Below are 18,162 nucleotides of genomic sequence, written 5' to 3' on the forward strand. Positions count from 1 at the left end.
CATCCCACAGCAAAGGATGTCCATGTAACAACAGGGCTCCCAGGAAGCCGTGAGTTCCCAGAATTAGAGAGTGCACTTACAGGCCAATGCCCACTGCTGGCTGCCCGCCCCCGCCCCCCCCCCCATGGGGACTGCTGGAGACACCCTCTCCAAGGCCCCCCCCTCCCCCACTTTCCTTGCAGAGGCTCAGAAGACTGAGACCTGTCCTGACCCAGCAGCTCTCATTTCTGCACCAGGTTTTCTCTCCCTCAGAGAAAAGCCCACTGTGTGTATTCTGTGAGGAAAGCTTATAACAAAGCCAGTTGGGAATGACGTGCCACTCTTGGAATTCCAGGCTCCCTGGGAAGAAAAGCGATGTTTTCCTAGGTAGTAACTGCTGTGAATGCCCTCGCCACACTTCCCAGGGTGGAGGGGGCAGCCCTGCTCCTGGACTGAGCAGCGCCTGCCTTTCCCCCTCAGCAGGTCCCCAGGTGCTGCATCTCCAGAGCCTCCGGACTGCCAGGCTCCGGAGCCACCACCAAGGTTGCAGCATTAAACAAAACAACACCAGGATTTCCCCAGCTGAACAAGAGGGCCAGGAGCGGCCTGGTGGGTGGGAGGCCGCAGGCTTCTGGGAGGGAGATGGCAGTGAAGGCCGAAGGTGTTGCAATCACTCTGGCTGCGGGTGCAGATGAGATGATAGGAGACGGTGGCAATAGGACACAGGTCAGTTGGGCAACCGCTGCAGCAGATCAGGGAGTATGATGTCCTGGAAGGAGTGAGCGGGTGCTGCTGAGGGTTGAGAACTGAGCTCTGGGCTGAGCAACGTGGTCACGGGGGCCCTTGGAGAGAAGACGCTGGGTGGATGCCCAGCTGAGCTGGGTCACCTCCGCTCTCACCGGACTGTGGCATGGCCGCTGAGGCTTTATTTCCCCCGACAGCCCCCTTGTTGGGGGAGTCCTCAGCCTGCCCCTCCTCAAGGTCATTCATGCTGGTCATTTCTTCTTGGACAGTGAGGCTGCTACTCTCACAACAGCTGGACAGTGGGGCCTGGGCAGGGCATGGTCCCTGGCGCCGTCCAAACAACTCGGCCAAGAAAGCCTTTAGGTACTGGCAGAAGCAGCGGATGGAGAAGGCGTAGAGGATGGGTGTGGAGCAGCAGTGAAGGAAGGCGATGCTCTCTGTGACCTGCAGCGCATAATCCAGGTAATTGCTGGTCTCGCAGTCCCCAAAGACTTTCAGGTCCATGAGCGAGTGCAGAAACAAGATGAGGTTGTACGGGAACCAGAGCACGAAGAAGGCCACCACGAGGGAGACGGCTACCTTTAGAGCCCGGCCCTGGCCCGGTGGCCTCAGCCTGACCAGGGCAGAGCCGATGCGGGAGTAGAAGAAGATCATGGCGAAGAGTGGGAGGATAAACCCCAGGATGTTCTGCTGGAAGCGGAGTATGAGCTTCCAGACGGTCCCATGCCCCCCGAAATCCGCATGGCAGTTCCACACACCCTGGTGGTTTTCATGGATCCGCACAAAGACCATGTCAGGGATGGAGACAGCCAGAGCCACCGCCCACACGATGACAGCCAGGAGCCAGCGCCTGGCCCGGGGCCTCAGCCTGTGGTGGGGCTGAGCGTGGACGATCTGCAGGTACTTGTCCAGGCTCATGAGGCTAATGAAGAAGATGCCACTGTAGAGGTTGATGGTATAGAGAGTGCTCACCATCTTGCACAAGAAATTCCCAAAGACCCAATGCCAGGCCACAGTGGTGATCCAGAAGGGCAGGGTCACCACAAACAGGAGGTTGGAGGTGGCCAGGTTCAGCAGGTAGACCTCAGTCATCCTCCTGCGAGGCACGTACCGGAGCAAGACCACTAGGAGCAGGAGGTTCCCGCTCAGGCCCAGCACAAAGACCAGGCTGTAGAAGACCGGCAAGAAGACTTTGCCAAAGGCCAGCACCTCGTCCTTCATGCAGGGCATGAAGGCCGCTTGGTCCAAGTAGTACTCGTAGTCATAGAAGGCGCTGCTGTTCTCGGAACTGGCGACCTTGGTGGTGAGTGGCTGAGGGGAGGTGGCCATGTCGAGAGGATACATCCCGTCCTGGAGCGCTGCAGACCAGAGAGGAGTGCGGGAGAAATAAGATGAAGCTAGGCAATCCCTCCCTCGCTTCAAACCCAGTTTCTACTGCTCCGGGATGTCCAATGGACCCTTCACGTCTACATCAGTGCCTGCAGCCAAACAAGTACGAGCCTAAGTGTGGGAGCCCGAGTCTACACTGAATAGTGATGTCACCTTGCGTAGGTATTCACTTCTTATGGTTCTCTTCTTTATTTTCTCCCTTGTCCTTTAAAAAGACTGGTACTGTCTTTCTGATTTTTCTTTCTTATTTAGGGGTTACCAATTCATCTACTGATTCTGTCTCCATACTCTTCCTCGTGTGTGGCTTATCATTATTCTTCTTCGTGGGGCTTATATATATTTTTTGAATGAGAGCTTCTCTTCAGTGGGCTTGTTTTATCTATAAAAGTCTAATGTGCCCACTCTGGCTTTGAGCCTTCTTTACTTCCATTGCCTGAGAGTGTCCCTTTGCTTTTATTTACAGCATTTTATTTATAAGTATAGCTTTATATCAATATTTTCTTTTATATTTAATATTTCAATATATTTTATCCAGTGTTTTCAGGTTGGTAGCAGAAAGGAGTGATCCATCATGTTGATAGAAACTACTAAACTTTTCCATCCCTCAATCTCCTCGTCTTTAAAATGATCATGATAATGAATAGTGCCTACTCATAGGGTTCTTTTGAGGCTTAAATATGATAATTCGTGTGAAGCACTTCAAGCCCTACGAAGAGTGCCAAGAACATAGTAGGCGCTCAGCAAATATCAGTTTAAATCATTGCTTCGCCCAGAACTGAGTCCATCACCTTCCCACCAGCTTCTTCTCTCCTGTGTCTACCTAACTGAATGGCACCACCAACCACTGAGCCCCCTAAGACTGAAACGTGGGAGCTATCCAGATTCCTTCCTCACCCCCTCACCACCACTCTGCTACCCTTGGAATATGTCCTCTACCTCCACGTCCCATACAAATATATGTGTGATAGTCTCTTAATAAAATTAATACAAATGCACTATATACATATGAGTTCAAAGAGATGAAAGGGAAAGTCAGAGAATGACTGGCAGCTGCCTGGGCAGAGGAAGCCAGAGGCATGGTCAAGTTCTCTCTGGGACGGTGGTTCCCCAAGTTTAATGGTGTTATTAAAAGAGAGACTCACAGGAAGCAGTGATGCGAGTCTGTCAGGAAGTAAGACTAGGTTCCATCTTGTTGTGTGTTCCAGAACAGAAACATCATGTCCAATGCGGCTAGGTTGTTCACCGTGGGGAGAGGGTTTGGGAGGGAGAGAGGAAGGAGTTAAGGAGGGGGGTGTGGCCCAAACAGGCAACCCTGCACAGCCACCAGAGTGGGGCCTGGAGGCTGCCCATGATCACGGGCCACAAAGAGAGGAACACCAGCCACGCCTACCTGTTTCTCTGCATATTAGTGTTTATTCTTTGATTCAAAGGAGATTGAATGTTTCATATGTTCAATGCCAGCTTTACTTCTTCGGTGAATGAGTTATTCTTTTAATGGGTGGGGTTCTCATTTATAAAAGGTTTTATGTTGTAAGAATTTTAGCTTTTTATACAGATGTTGTAAACATTTCCCCCAGTCCTTTCTAATATAAGTTTTGTCTATTGTATTTTTCCAGGAAAAATCTTGAAACAGATGTTTCCCTCCCTTTCCTGGGCAGCAGCAGCAAGCACCCCCCCAGCACTGGCTGGCATTGGGAGTCTGTGAGCTGTGCGATTGGGAGGAGGAGGTGCTCTTCTGCACTGAGGCCTCATTGGAATTCATTAGTCAGGAGTTGTCACTAACTAAACACCAGCAGTTCTGCTCTATCACCACTGGACTTGAGCCCGTCATGGTTTCTCTGGATCCTTGACTTTTGCTCTAACAAACAACCAAATCTGACGATGGCTTTGATCAAAGCCAGATGTCAGGGTGAGCAGGCCCTCGGTTGGTCCACACCACTTGGAACACTCTGTTCCCTTTCCTCTCGGCCTCCTCATGGCTCACTCTGGGAGTCTTTCCAGGTCCTTTTGATCCCTGAGGCCACCAGCCAGCCCCTCCCACCACTTTCATCAACAGCAGCAACCACCTGCCCCAGGTGCTCATGGGAAATGGCCAGGCACCTTCACACCCACTGCGGCAGTCCTGTAAGGCACTCCAAGAAGGAACTGTAGCACCATTTAACCCAGAAGCAAAGCAACCTTCTCACAACCTTGGAGGAAGGCCCTGGCTGAGCTGCATCCCTGGTCCCACTGTTCTGGTCCTGATCACCTGACCTGCCCAGCTTACCAAAAGGAGCCACCTGAGAGAGGTGGGGTCTGGGCTCAGGAGGGCTTGGTTGCCTAGAACATTGCCCTTTATTGGCTGGTCTGGCCCCTGTAGACTCCACCATTCCTGTCCCCAAGGCTTCACTGAGCCGCCTTGCAAAACACAGCCTCCCTATGGTCAGCAGGTAACGGCCTCCCAACGATACCCACCTCCTGACCCCGGCAACCTGTGACTATGTTACCTTCTACAGCAAAAGGGGTTTCCCAGAAGTGATTAAGTTAAGGACCTTGAGATGGGGAGAGGGTCCTAGGTTATCCAGGGTAATCACAGGGTCCGCATCAGGAGGCAGGAGCGCTGAGTCAGAGAAGAGGTGACAAGGGAAACAGAGGGAAACGAGAGGGATGCAGTTAGAATGAAGGCAGGCGTTCCCTGGAAGCTGGAAGAGGCAGTGCATGGATTGTCCCCGGGGCCTCCGAGGAACACGGCCCTGTTGACCATTTTATTATTATTTTTTCTTTTTTCTTTCTCTTTGTTGCCCCATTTTATTTTATTTTTAATATATTTTATTGATTTTTTTACAGAGAGGAAGGGAGAGGGATAGAGAGTTAGAAACATCCGTGAGAGAGACATCAATCAGCTGCCTCCTACACACCCTCTACTGGGGATATGCCCGCAACCAAGGTACATGCCCTTGACCGGAATTGAACCTGGAACCCTTCATTCAGTCCACAGGCCAACGCTCTATCCACTGAGCCAAACCAGTTAGGGCTGTTGCCCCATTTTAGACTTCTGACCTCCAGAACATGGGAATGATAATTTTGTGTTGTTTCAAGCCACTGATTTTGTGGGTTTTGGTGCAGTGGCAGTAGGTGATATACTTCCTAAGACCTTTGGTGCCCTCAGAATCTCAGACTGAGGGAGTAAGAGTGCACCCTGTCCACCTCCTTCAACTTACAGGTGGGGAAACTGAGGCTCAAAGGAAGGGAGCGACTTGTGCAAAGCATACAATGAGCAGCTAGTGGCTGGACTGAGCCATGAACCCCAGGCTCCTGGCTGCCCTTCGGGTCCCTGTTACCCCACCCCTAACTGTCCCTCTAGCCCCGTTCTGGTTCTCCCCCTTTTGCTTTCACATTTCCTTATTGCCTGAATTCATTCCGTTTATCCAGCAGCACCTTAAGAGGAACGAATGGGGGGCGTCAGTTATTCACATCCTCGTATGAATTAGCGGGTAGGAAGGCAATCCCGAATGAAGCTCTGTAGTGGGACTTGAGGGGAATCCAGAGAACTCTACACAGGCGAGAGAGGGAGCCTTTCAAAAAGAGGATAGCGCCCTGACTGGTTTGGCTCAGTGCATAGAGCGTCGGCCTGCGGACTGAAAGGTCCCAGGTTCGATTCCAGTCAAGGGCATGTGCCTCGGTTGCGGGCACATCCCCAGTAGGGGTGTGCAGGAGGTGACTGATTGATGTTTCTTATCGATGTTTCCGCCTCTCTGCCTCTCCCTTCCTCTCTGTAAAAAATCAATGAAATATATTTAAAAAAAAAAAAAAAGAGGATAGCAGGGACAAGGTCAGCTGAGCTTCCCCTGCAGTGAAGCCAAGGGCACAGAGGCAAACCATAGCTTATCTCTGGGGCAATGATGTCATCCTCTTGGTGACTTCCTGAGGTTGCTGCTGGGCTGGCTCCAGCTCTGACATAGCAAGAATTCCTGGCTGGAGAGCAGGTCTCCTGAGGACCTCAGGCCTCTCAGAGGAGTCTCAGGTGAGGCAATGAGCGAGAGGACAGTGCTCCATCCACCTGGACAAGAAGGCAGCCATGCTAGCTGAGTTCCTTCTATGCAGCTCCTCAGGGTATCCTCACCATAGTTCTGGGAAGCGGTACTATTATGCCCCCCATTTTCCAGATGAGGAAACTTGAGAGGTGAAGCCCAGTTGTCCACGGCTTTGCATCAGTAGATGATGAAGCCAGGACTGGATGACCCGAAGGACACAAGTAGATCTGGTGGCTCTTTCTCCCCAGCTCCCCTATCCACACGGACCAAACTTGGATTTGAAGGATGAGCCTCTGGCCGTGGGACTTCTGGCCTCAGCAATGAGTGGCAGAGAAGATTCAAAGTCAGTCGCGACCCGGAGCCAGCTCTGTGGCATCCGGGAGGCATTCCACACACAGTCACGGAGTTAACCAATCTGCACTCAGTGAAGCTGGTAGCTGGAAATTGGTCCTGGTGGGAATGTCTACACCAGGGGTCCTCAAACTACGGCCCGCGGGCCACATGCAAATACAAATATTGTATTTGTTCCCGTTATGTTTTTTTACTTCAAAATAAGATATGTGCAGTGTGCATAGGAATTTGTTCATAGTTTTTTTTTTAAACTATAGTCCGGCCCTCCAACGGTCTGAGGGACAGTGAACTGGCCCCCTGTTTAAAAAGTTTGAGGACCCCTGGTCTACACCATGGCAAGTGCTACAGATGGGAGCTCCCCCCTCTCCTGCGTGTGCCCCCTACCCCACCACCATAAGGGAGCTGATCGTTAAACCTTTACTGGCACAACCCTTCTCAGGACCCCGTGGAGCCTGGCCGAACCCTGACTGTCTCGCTGTCTGCCTCCCTGCCTGTGTCTCCCACCACCTTCCCTCTTCCACCTTCCACATCTGTGCCACAGCTGCCCACCGCCTGAGTCAAGAGCTCTTGAGGACGGGGGTCACGTGTAGGTCTCCTCTCCGTCACAGACACCCACGCTGAGCGTGCTGGCCACACTGCATGAGACCAGTGAACAAATAAACAGCATTGGACGTGACCCCAAGAGGCCATGCCAGCTTTCAAAATATAAAACCAAGAAAAACACTGGAGATCACTTCAGTGGACAGTCATTTTTGCTGGCTTCCTTACAATTTAAAACTCTTATCCTTTCAAATGTAACTTAAACCCTCCCTTCCCAGAAGCCTGTGGGGGCCACTGACCCGGTACAACCCCTGCCCCAGCCTCCTCCCCCCGCTCCCTGCCCCCCCTGTCCCCACCAGCCCCTCCTCCCCACTCCCCCCTGCCCAGGATTCCCTCGCCTCCTGCCTCCTGTGACAGACTGGCATTTGCCCAGGGGCTGGCATTAATGAGCACCGTCACCTGACTCCCACCCTTCTCTTGCCTCATTTTCCCTTACCTGGCTCTCTGCCTCCCCCACTCACACCCTGGACACAGCTGAGCCAAAAACCTTCTGAAAGCTGTTCTCTCGGCCTGAGCCAACTCTGCCCTCGCAGCTTGGGAGCCCGTGACCATGCAGCGTGACCCGCCCACAGGCCCCACTATTTCCACTTGAGTCATGTTCAGCCGCCTGCCTGGACCAGTGTCACGGAATGTGCCTGGTGGCCACCCCAACACCCCTGAGGCTCCCCTCGCTGCTTCAGAATGACTGGGGTAGAATGGAGGTCCAACTAGACACCGCCTGGCTAAGCTTGGCATGGGCACCCCCCTGCCCGTAACGCTGGCATTGCCACCCTGCATGCCCCGCCCAGCTGCGGCTAACCAAGGTGAGTCAGGAGTTGAGAAGTAACTCACACCCTGACCCCCGGTTCTGGCTGCGGAAAGGGCTCTGGTGTTGAGGCACGTGGCAGGACACCTGCCTCTGGGGGAACTGGGATCTCCTTCTGAGATTGGGAAAACAGCAGCTATTTTTTTTAAAAAATATATTTTATTGAGTTTTTACAGAGAGGAAGGGAGAGAGATAGAGAGTTAGAAACATCGATGGGAGAGAAACATCAATCAGCTGCCTCCTGCACATCTCCTACTGGGGATGTGCCCGCAACCCAGGTACATGCCCTTGACCGGAATCGAACCCCAGGACCCTTCAGTCCGCAGGCCGACGCTCTATCCACTGAGCCAAACCGGTTTCGGCAACAGCAGCTATTAAATTCTACTGTGTCCACAGCAACAACAACAAACAACAACGGTAATACCCACCACTTTCACGGCACTTCCTGTGGGCCAGGCTGTGTTCTCAGAACCTGACAACATGCACCACTTCATTTCACCATGGCAAAACCACTTTGAGGCAGGTACTATTATCACCTCTACTTTACATGGGAGGAACCTGAGTTGCAGAGAGGCTAAGGAACTCCCCCGAGGCCGAACAGCTAGTAAGTAGCAGAGCTGGGATTTGAAACCAGGCCCGGAGTCTGGGATGCTCATTCAAAAATAGGGGTGAAGGATGGGGGACTAGAGATGGAGAAGTGATCGGAGACCAGGCTGCTATCGCTCAGGCTGATGGTGTGGGAATAGAAAAACAGGAAAGAGGATGCGACAGCCGCAGGAGGAAGATATGAAGGAAGGAGTCCAGAGCCCGGGAATGACCCGCAGGGAGAGAGCTCATGAATGGCCGCCTGGGGGCAGAGCTGGGTCTCCCCACCCCTCCCCCCGTCCCCCAACTCCGTTAACCCTGCCAGCCCTGAGACAAAGTCAGACTTCCACCCTGGAGCCCTTGACTTCCAGGAGCCCGTTTTCTCACCCATAAAATAAACACGGCTGGGGGGTTCATGAGGATTAAGTCTGATACAATTATTATAACAGCTAACACCATGGAATCCTGGGTGGGACGCTGGATATTGACTCACCTAGCCTCTTACTTACCTTATGGAAGTTAAGTACTATTATTAGCTCAGTGTTACAGCTGAGGACACAGGCACAGAGAGGGTAGGGAACTGGCCCAAAGTCACAGAGCAAGTGAGCAGTAGAGCCAGGAACTGAAAGGCAGAGTCCATGCTCTTAAACACTCAAGTTACATTACCTCGCAAAGAAGACAGCAGGCCAGCTGTGGTCCCCTCAGCCAGGCTCTCTCTATAGTAATGCACTTACTGCTCCCAACAACCTTATGGGACAAGCATGGTTATTATTATTCCTATTTTGCAAATGAAGAAACGAGGCTCAGAGACGGGGAGTAATTTGCCCAAGACACACAGCAAGTGGACGTCAAGACTAGCTAGCAAGTCCCTGCCATCGGCTCCAGAGTCGGAGTCCTGACCACGCACCCTGGGAGCTGAACTCTCTCGTCAGACTCTCAGGAGGCTGGCTGCCCTCTGCATGGTCCACCATGGGAATTGCTGCATTTGGATTCAATACGATGTAAAAAACACAATGAAAACAGCAGTACCCAGTCCTGGCATTTACCTGGGGCTCAGTACTTCCTGAGGCTCTTATATTCCAATCTTTGAAAGTCTTCTTGGCTCCTTTGTGAAGAGGCTGCACAGTGTCAACTCCCTGGTTTCACAAGAAGCCGGGGCTGGGGGGAGCTACGCCGCAAGCTAGCAGAGCTGACTCTAACCCTGACCACTGACCGAGTCCTGAACCACTGACCCCACACTCTCTTTCTCTCTTTCCTTTTTACCATGTATCTTTCCTGATTACAATAGTAATATAGGCTCATTATAAAATATGCAAATACAAGAAAAAATATGCCCCATAATCTTACACTCCCTCTCCCCCCATTCCGGAATAACCTTGGGAACGTCCCGGTATATCTCATCGGTTTTCTGCTGCACCAATCTCCCCAGCTTTGTAGAATCACAGAGTCTGGAAGACAGTGGCCTTGTCCGGTCTCCAGCAGGGTGGCCCTGCCCCAACTCCTCCTGATTGACATGGCGTCTCCCGCTCCCTGCGAGATGTGAGCCCCGCCTGTTCCCCGTGCTCCCTGGGACCCCACATTGCTCCCTGTTTTCCTGGTTCCTATCAGGAAATGTTTGTGATGTTGATAAATCACAGGCAACCCCTCCTCCCAAAGCTTATTTCAGTTAATGAAACCTAAGCAGTTTCAGAGCCCGACTGTTCAGGGAGCTGCTGCAGTAAAAGAAACATTTTCTTATCTTTCCCCAACTGTTCTTGCTTTTTTTTCTTTTCTTTCTTTCTTATTTTTTTTTTTTTTTTTTGCTGTCACTATTGCCTGAAATTCTACCACTAGAGCTCCTTGGATGTGTATTTCAGCATTATGCTGGTTCAAAATGAAACACAACCAACACCCCCAGGGAGGGTGGTACACTCAGCATGGGACAGCAGGGAAGGACAGACTGGTCCACGTCTTAATGGTTGAGTAACCCTGGGAAAATTACTTAGCCTCTCTGAGCCTTAGTTTTCTCACCTATAAAATGCCTCCTTTGGTGAATTTTTATAATAATTAAATGAGTGCATGGCCCATAACTATTGGTTTCCTTCCAGGCCCTAAAATGACACTTGGCTCTGTACGGGATGGATATGGGGGAATCCTGGGACTGTTTGGGGCCGAAGGAGGGGCTGAGAACTTGGAGGGGAAGGTCATGAAAGGATGGGGAGCACAAGGAGCGAGTGTGGACGTGTGTAAAAGAAAACAGAGCTGGGGAACCTCCGCCCTGGGAGGGAGGGACCCTTAAAGACCATCTCATCTGCCCCCCTCATAGTACAGCTGGGGAAACTGAGGCCCAGAGAGGAAGGGAAGTGCCTGAAGTCCCCTAGCCAACTATCAGGGATTTTCAGAATCCACAAAGCAGATTCTCAGAACTGGAGTCAACCAAGGAAGGGGCCAGCAGACTACACTCCCCAGCTGTGGGGGCAATTGCCCCAACAGCTGCCCTAAAGAGAAAGCTCCACAGTGACCCATCAGCACCTCCCTCTCCCCACACAGTCCCCCAAGCACCAGGCCACTGGATCCAGTCTCTCTCTAATGCCTGGGCAGGGCCCACCCCGCTCTGAAAGGGGCCATAGCATACCAGAGCCAGACCCACCTGCCTGGGGATGTACACCCAGTGCACAGGAGGAGAGCAGCAGCACCGGGTCCTTCCTCAGGGAAGCGCAGAGGGAGTGTTCCTCTTCCCAAGCTCTTCCCCTCTCTGGGCAACATCCTTTATACATCCTCCTTTACACATCCTGAGCCCCACCTCACCACACAGCCACGAACTGTTCTCACTGAAAACAAGTCAAGCTGAGATGACGGGCCACCACCCTCCCCCAGGAAGGAGTATCCACCCTTGCTGCCCGCCCCCGCACCCCCCCCCCCCCCCCCCCCCCCCCGCTGCAAAAACAGTCTAATTATTTTGGGAAAAAATGTGACTGACTTCAACCACACCTTTTTGGAAGATCCCCAGCAGTTTCCAAACTGGGGACAAGGGATGGAGGAGCCATGGCCTGTGAAAGAGGGATCTCTGGATTATACAGGCCCCGAGTGACCTATCTGCTCAACTCAAGGCTCATCCCAGTGCCTGCTTAGCAGTGGGTTTGGGGGACAAAGAGGCTGGAGTGAGTGGTGCTTTCTCCCTGTATGCTGATCTTCAGGGCTTTGGTCTCAGCTGCAACTGTGCAGCTGGCTACTAGATGATGTCTAACAGGATGTCTGATCCTAGAGGCCCGGGTGCTGTGTGGGCCTGACCAGTGTGACCTCATGTGTTTGTCCTTACCCTCCTCGTGTGTGTGGGCACGTACACACACACACACACACACACACACACACACACACAGTTTGTATTCCTGGGAGTGCCTCCTGCCACCACAGGAGGCTTGTTTGTGGTGCATTGTCACAAAAGAACGGATGCAGAGGGTCCTGTCAGGCCTTCCTCCAGAACTATCCTTTCTCCCAGGCCAGGATGCCCTACAAGGTATAGCTCTTCCCTCAGCCACATGGCAAGCGTCACTATGCTTGAGAAACCGTGGACACTGACTGGATATTGTGTAGAACTGTCATAGCTGGCATCCTTCCCCCTCCGGGATTGCTGTTTTATCCACTGGGCTCGCCGTTTCTGCAGAGTTACATCCTGCCCAGATCCTATCTGTCCTTCAGATAGGACTGGATAGAACTAGCAGCTCGATAAGCGATTCCTGAATAAAAACCATGGCTTGGGGCCTAACCGGTTTGGCTCAGTGGATAGAGTGTCAGCCTGCGGACTCAAAGGTCCCAGGTTCAATTCCAGTCAAGGGCATGTACCTTGGTTGCGGGCACATCCCCAGTAAGGGAGTGTGCAGGAGGCAGCTGATCGATGTTTCTAACTCTCTATCCCTCTCCCTTCCTCTCTGTAGAAAAATCAATAAAATATATTAAAAAAACAAACAAACCATGGCTTGGTGTCCTGTATCATATGGGAAGAAGATTCAAATATGGCAGCACCTTCCCCGTCTCTCCCTTGCTGGCATCTTTGTCTTTAGGGAAGCTGACACTCTGGTCCATCTTGCTCATGAGACTCCCCACCAGAGTTTGAATTTGAGTGGCAGGTTCCAGTCAGAGGAAGTCAGTCAAGGCTCCAGGGTTAGGGTTAGGGTTAGGGTTAGGGTTAGAGTTAGAGTTAGGATTAGGGCATTCCAAAAGCAGGGAGTTCCAGGAATGAGCCTGGCCAGGTAGGCCCAGGGCACCCCACTGCTCTCCAGTCAGTCATCCTGCCCTTCACAGATCCACCCCAATCCTGACCGGCCCTGCTGCACACCAGCCACCCTCACACACTGAGTTTTTCCTTCTTGACTCCCTTTCTCTGCCTTCCTCAGACTGGCATGATGAAAGTGCCTGTTCCCAGAGAGGTTGCACAAGGACCTAGAAGACCCACAGGCCACATAGAGTGGAGGCCAAACCTGGGATGGCGAGGAGGGACCTTCCAAATGGGTGGGCCTCTCAGTCTCTAGTCCAAACGCCAGATACCAATAGGAAGAATAAGGTCCAGGGAGCTGCCCAACAAAAGTCACAGAGTCTTGGTTCCACCATGGGGAACGGCCAAGTTCTAGAACCTGGGCTCTTTCCTCATATCCTTACCCCCCTTTTTAACTTTTTTATTTCAAAACTAGTGGCCCGGTGCATGAATTCATGCACATGGAAAGGAAATTAATTAGAAGAAATATTTTAATATTGCTTTTTGCCCTTTCTTTATAATAGAAGTGTCAACCAAATTCACAATTGACAATGACAGCTCAAAACACGCCTGTGATTGGCACCAGTGAGAGCTTTATATGTATAGATAAACTTGCTTAATTAGACCTGCTTTCTGATTTAGCTAAACTTTTCCAATCCAGTGAAGCACCCCAACTTCTCTTTCAGATAATTGTTAGCAACACAGCAGTAAATATCAACATGAAGCAGATTATTATTGTAGATCATGCAGAGAGAACAAAGGGTAAAATATTTAACTGGGGCTTGAAATTTTTAACTGTCCTACTTATGTTCTTTCTTTGGTCCAGGATCTAAAGCAGAATCTCACACTGCATTTGGTGGCTACATCTTCTTAATCTCTCCATTCCATGACAGTTCCTCAGTCTTGCTTCATCTCTCATCACCCAGACAGTTTTGAAGAGAGCTGTAGAGTGACCCTGAATTTTGGTCTGATGCCTCTTCATAATTAGATGGAGGACATGCACTCAGGCAGGCCCACCATGGAAGTGACATTGTGTCCTTCTCAGGGGGTCATATGGAGGTACACAATTTCAATGTCTCAGGAGTGATGAGGTTAACTTTGACCACTTGGCAAAGTGGTGCACGCCAGGATTTTCCACAGTGAAATTACTATTTATTCATTTGTAATTACTAAGCATCTTGTGGGGAGGTAATTGGAAACTACACAAATATCCTGCTCCTTAACATACTTTCGCCCACTAACTTTAGCATCTGTCGATGACACTTTCTGACAATTAGTACTGCAGTATTTGCCAAATGGTGATTCTCTATTTCCTTCATTCTTCCTACAATTATTAATTACTAGAGGCCCAGTGACCAAAAATTTGTGCACTTGGGGGGTGTCCCTCAGCCCGGTCTGTGCCCTCTTGCAGTCTGGGACCCCTCGGGGGATATCCACCTGCTGGCTTAGGCCTGCTCCCCGGGAGATCAGGCCTAAGCTGGCAGTCAGACATCCCTCTGGCAGCCTGGGAGCCCTCGGGGGATGTTCACTTGCCAATGGGGAGCAGGCCTAAGCTGCAGTCGGACATCCTTAGCGCTACTGAGGAGGCGGGAGAGTCTCCCACCACCACCACTGTGTTGGCAGCTGTCAGCCTGGCTTGTGGCTGAGCAGAGCTCCCGCTGTGGGAACGTACTGACCACCAGGGGGCATCGCCTGCATTGAGCATCTGCCCCCTGGTGGTCAGTGTGTGTTATAGTGACCAGTCATTCCCAGTCATTCTGCTGTTAGGGTCAATTTGCATATTATCCTTTTATTATATAGGATAATTTTACTCTAAGAAAAGGGTGACCTTTCTCCCTATTTATTTCTTTATTCATTTCTATCAGTATGGACTCATGGGTATCAATTTTATTCCATGAATGTCATTATTTATTTTTCTGTCCAACTGGTCTCATCCTCTTTGGAAATGTCAACCCATCTGTTTCCTGTGGACCTGAATTCCCAGCCAGGGCTCATCAAACACACCTACTCCTCGATATACAGGGCAGGTTGTTGTGGGGAGCTCAGAGCCTTTGCAACCACATTTCCTAGAACTCACTGAGGCATCTTCCCAGCAAGGGCTGGGCCTTTTTCCTATAACTGGGCAGGATCCAGTCAGGGGAAGTCAGTCAAGGTTTCAGGGTTAGTATTAGGGGCAGGGAGTTCCAGGAAGGGCTGAGCCTGACAGGTAGGCCCAGGTCACCCCACTGCTCTCCAGTCAGTCATCCTGCCCTCCACAGATCCACCCCAATCCTGACCAGCCCAGTAGCAGCACTGGCCAACCGTACACCCCGAGATTTTCCTTCACGACTCCCCTTCTCTGCCCTGCTGCAGAGATAACTGCCTAGGAGCCCAAGTGGCAGACAGCTGGGCAGCACATGTGCAAATTCTTTCATGCAGAGGAAGTGAGCTCCACCCAGGGGCAGTGCCAGCTGCTCTCTGTCAGTTCCAAGGGCAGCATCTGTCAATGACACTTTCTGACAGTAAGTACTGTGGTGTTTGCCAAATGGTGATTATCTATTTCCATCATTCTTTCTATACTCACTAGTGTGGGGAGCCGATATAGGGTTAAGACTTGGACTGACCTGTTAGCAAAATCACAAACAAGTCTTCTTCTGAGTCTTAAACAACCCAATCCGAGAGGTGGCCGCTGATTTACACGCGCTGTCATTTAAAAAATAAAAATGGGGGAATTTGCCAGAAGCTGGTCCATCCTTGCTGCTTGACACAGTCGTTGCAGGGAAGAAACATCTGCATAGCTTATGTTTCAAGGGACCTGGCGTTTATGACATATGTTTGCTCCCCTTCTTAGCGCTATGTGTTTTAAACAGGACCACCTCCCCGAGAAAGGTTGTGTCCCCAGGTTAGGGATTAACAGGACTAAGGAAGAGAATAAATCAGTAAATCCCCCTAGTGTTACAGAAATACCATGTACTACTTATGAAGAACTTAGACTAAGACTGTTGGCAATAAATTTGGGACTTGTTGGGCCCACATCCCCAGGGGTCTGCCCACCAGGGAAAGCACCAAAGCCTATACCCCTGGAGATCCACCGACACAGGGCAGTCCCAGGGAAGGCAAGCAGGGAGGGTGGGAGGACATAACCTTTACTGGGTAGGATAATCTCCTTCAGTCACTTCATTGTAGCCTATCAGTAGAGCAGTAACCTTGAAATAGCCCTTGTAATGGAACACAGAGATTAACCTAGACAACATTAAAATCAATAGAACTAGATAGAGACAGGAATTTTGGCAAAGGACAGATAAGAAACAAGGAACTGTAGAATGTTACCCAAAACATACCATGATTTAATTATAGAGACATGCTTATAGGATCAAATAGTATAAATACAGATGTAACAGGACAATAAAAAAAGAACCTTGCTATGCTGATCCACTGAACAGAGCCTCCATGTCATTCCTTCTTCACCAACTCCATCCACACCTTTGGGAAACCCTGGACCTGCTGGGGCTGGACCCCAACACACTAGTTGGAATTTTACTGTAAGAAAGCAGAGCCCTGGCCAGGTAGCTTGGATGGAGCAACGTTCCGTACATCAAAAGGTTGCAGATTCGTTATCAGGCCGGGGCACATACCTAGGTTGAGGATTCGATCCCTGGTTGGGCCGTGTTGGGAGGCAACCCATTGATCTCTCTTTCTCACATCAATGTTTCTTTCTCCCCTTACCCCTTTCTCCCCCTCTCAAGCTGAATTTGCAGCCAGGGCTCATCAAACACCTCTCTCTCTAAAATTAATAAACATGTCCAGCCAGTGTGGCTCAGTGGTTGAACTTCAACCTAAGAACCAGGAGGTCACGGTTCAATTCCCAGTCAGGGCATATGCCCGGGGTTTCGGGCACGATCCCTAGTGTGGGCCGTGGGGGGAGGCAGTCGATCAAGGATTCTCATCATTGATGTTTCTATCTCTCTCTCCCTCTCCCTTCTTCTCTGAAATCAATAAAAATACATTTTTAAAAATACAGGTAATTTCTTTTAATAAACATATCCTTGGTGAGGAGTTTTTAAAAAGCAGAGATAGCCCAGTGCACAGCAGCAAGAGAAGCTGGTCATGCAGGAGGGGGACTTGTCTTCTTTGCTGTCTACACTGTGCTCACCTCCTCCCATGACCACATCAACATTACAACTAAATTATAGAATAACCACCCTTGAGAGTCACCTGAAGAGTAGCTGAAAAGAGAACTCTTCTAACTACGGATATAAAGAAGAAGCCCCATGACACTGGTAGGAGGGTGGAGATGAGATGAACTGGTTCCACACCCAGGAGTGTCAATTAAGAATCAGGAGGGGTATCTGGGCTGCAGAGGTCGCCCCTGAGGAGTGAGCAGTCCCAGCTCCACACCGGGCTCCCCAGCCTGGACCACCAGTGCTGGGAAGAGAAGTCCCCACATCTGGCTGTAAAACCAGCAGGGAATCCATCCATGTGAGACGGAGGGCTGCTGGGGCCCCAGGCATCCTCTTAAAGGGCCCTCCCATGGACTTACTTCCTGAGGAATTCATTCAATCTGAGCTCCAGCGCTGGGCAGCAGCCCCGAAGGCACCAGGGACATGCAGGGAGGAACTGAACTGTCTGTCTTTAAGGCGAGGACTGGAGGGGAAGCGCTCTCTGCCAATTTATAACTTTGTTGAGCCATCCCCTCCCACAGAGTCTCCAGGATATGCAGGTACCAAATCTGTGTCTCCAGCAAACTCATCCAACTCTGTTGATTCCCTGAGAACCTGTCCCACCCAACTTGTGCACAGGCCCTAACCTCTCTCAGGCTTCAGCCCACACTGTGGCCTTCCCTAAAATCTCTGAAAGGTACACAAACCTTTCAGTATGCCCTGTGCATCTTGCTAAGCAGCCCCCAACCCTTTGCTTAGTGGCAGCTGGCCTTGGTTCGCAGCTGAGCCTCTCCTAGGCATCTCCAAGCCCAGCACAGGCAACTACCAGCCACAGATCAGTTTGTAGGTCTTACCAGGTGGCTTTGGACTGGGTACAGGCAGTAGGTGCCCTGGGCATGCACTGGAGACCTCCCAAAAGGCCCAGACCCAACACACCTAGTGACCAGCTTCAGACCACACCAGAGTACCACCTGATTAGCTCCACAAACAACACAGCAAAAGGGTGAACTCAGCAGGCACCAGAGCCCTGCAATAGTGAATCCCACTCCATGGGGTCAGCCCACACACAACAGCTCATCTGCTATAGTCATGGCAAGCAATCTGCTAGAGATAGAGTTCAAAAGACTGGTCATAAGGTTGCAATGAACTTAGGGGAAGAATAGGTAAACTTAGTGAGAACTTCAACAGGGCAGGAAACATAAAAATGGAGGTAGAAAATATAAAAAGAACCTGTTAGAAATAAAGAATACAATAACTGCCGAAACAGGTTTGGCTCAGTGGATAGAGCGTCGGCCTGTGGACTGAAAGCTCCCAGGTTTGATTCCG

General features: G+C 50.9%; 1 protein-coding gene across 5 annotated transcripts; it reads right to left on the minus strand.

Moving 5' to 3' along the window:
- Positions 1–173: 173 nt before the first annotated feature.
- Positions 174–11,250, minus strand: ACKR2 (atypical chemokine receptor 2). Of its 5 annotated transcripts, none has more exons than XM_070391041.1 (2): positions 11,096–11,250; positions 174–2,081 (listed from the first exon to the last, which is right to left on the minus strand). In XM_070391041.1, the coding sequence occupies exons 1-2, from the start codon at positions 11,220–11,222 to the stop codon at positions 811–813; spliced, it is 1,398 nt and encodes a 465-aa protein (XP_070247142.1). In that variant the 5' UTR covers positions 11,223–11,250; the 3' UTR covers positions 174–810. The 5 variants fall into 5 exon arrangements, with proteins under 5 accessions (XP_070247142.1, XP_070247145.1, XP_070247143.1 ...); XM_070391044.1 differs by lacking the exon at positions 11,096–11,250 and adding an exon at positions 9,842–11,087; XM_070391042.1 differs by lacking the exon at positions 11,096–11,250 and adding an exon at positions 9,513–11,087.
- Between the last annotated feature and the right edge of the window lie 6,912 nt (positions 11,251–18,162).

This window comes from Myotis yumanensis, unplaced genomic scaffold, assembly GCF_028538775.1.
Source record: "Myotis yumanensis isolate MYYU_CA2020_CCGP unplaced genomic scaffold, mMyoYum1.0.hap1 SCAF_14, whole genome shotgun sequence".
Lineage (NCBI taxonomy): Eukaryota > Metazoa > Chordata > Mammalia > Chiroptera > Vespertilionidae > Myotis > Myotis yumanensis.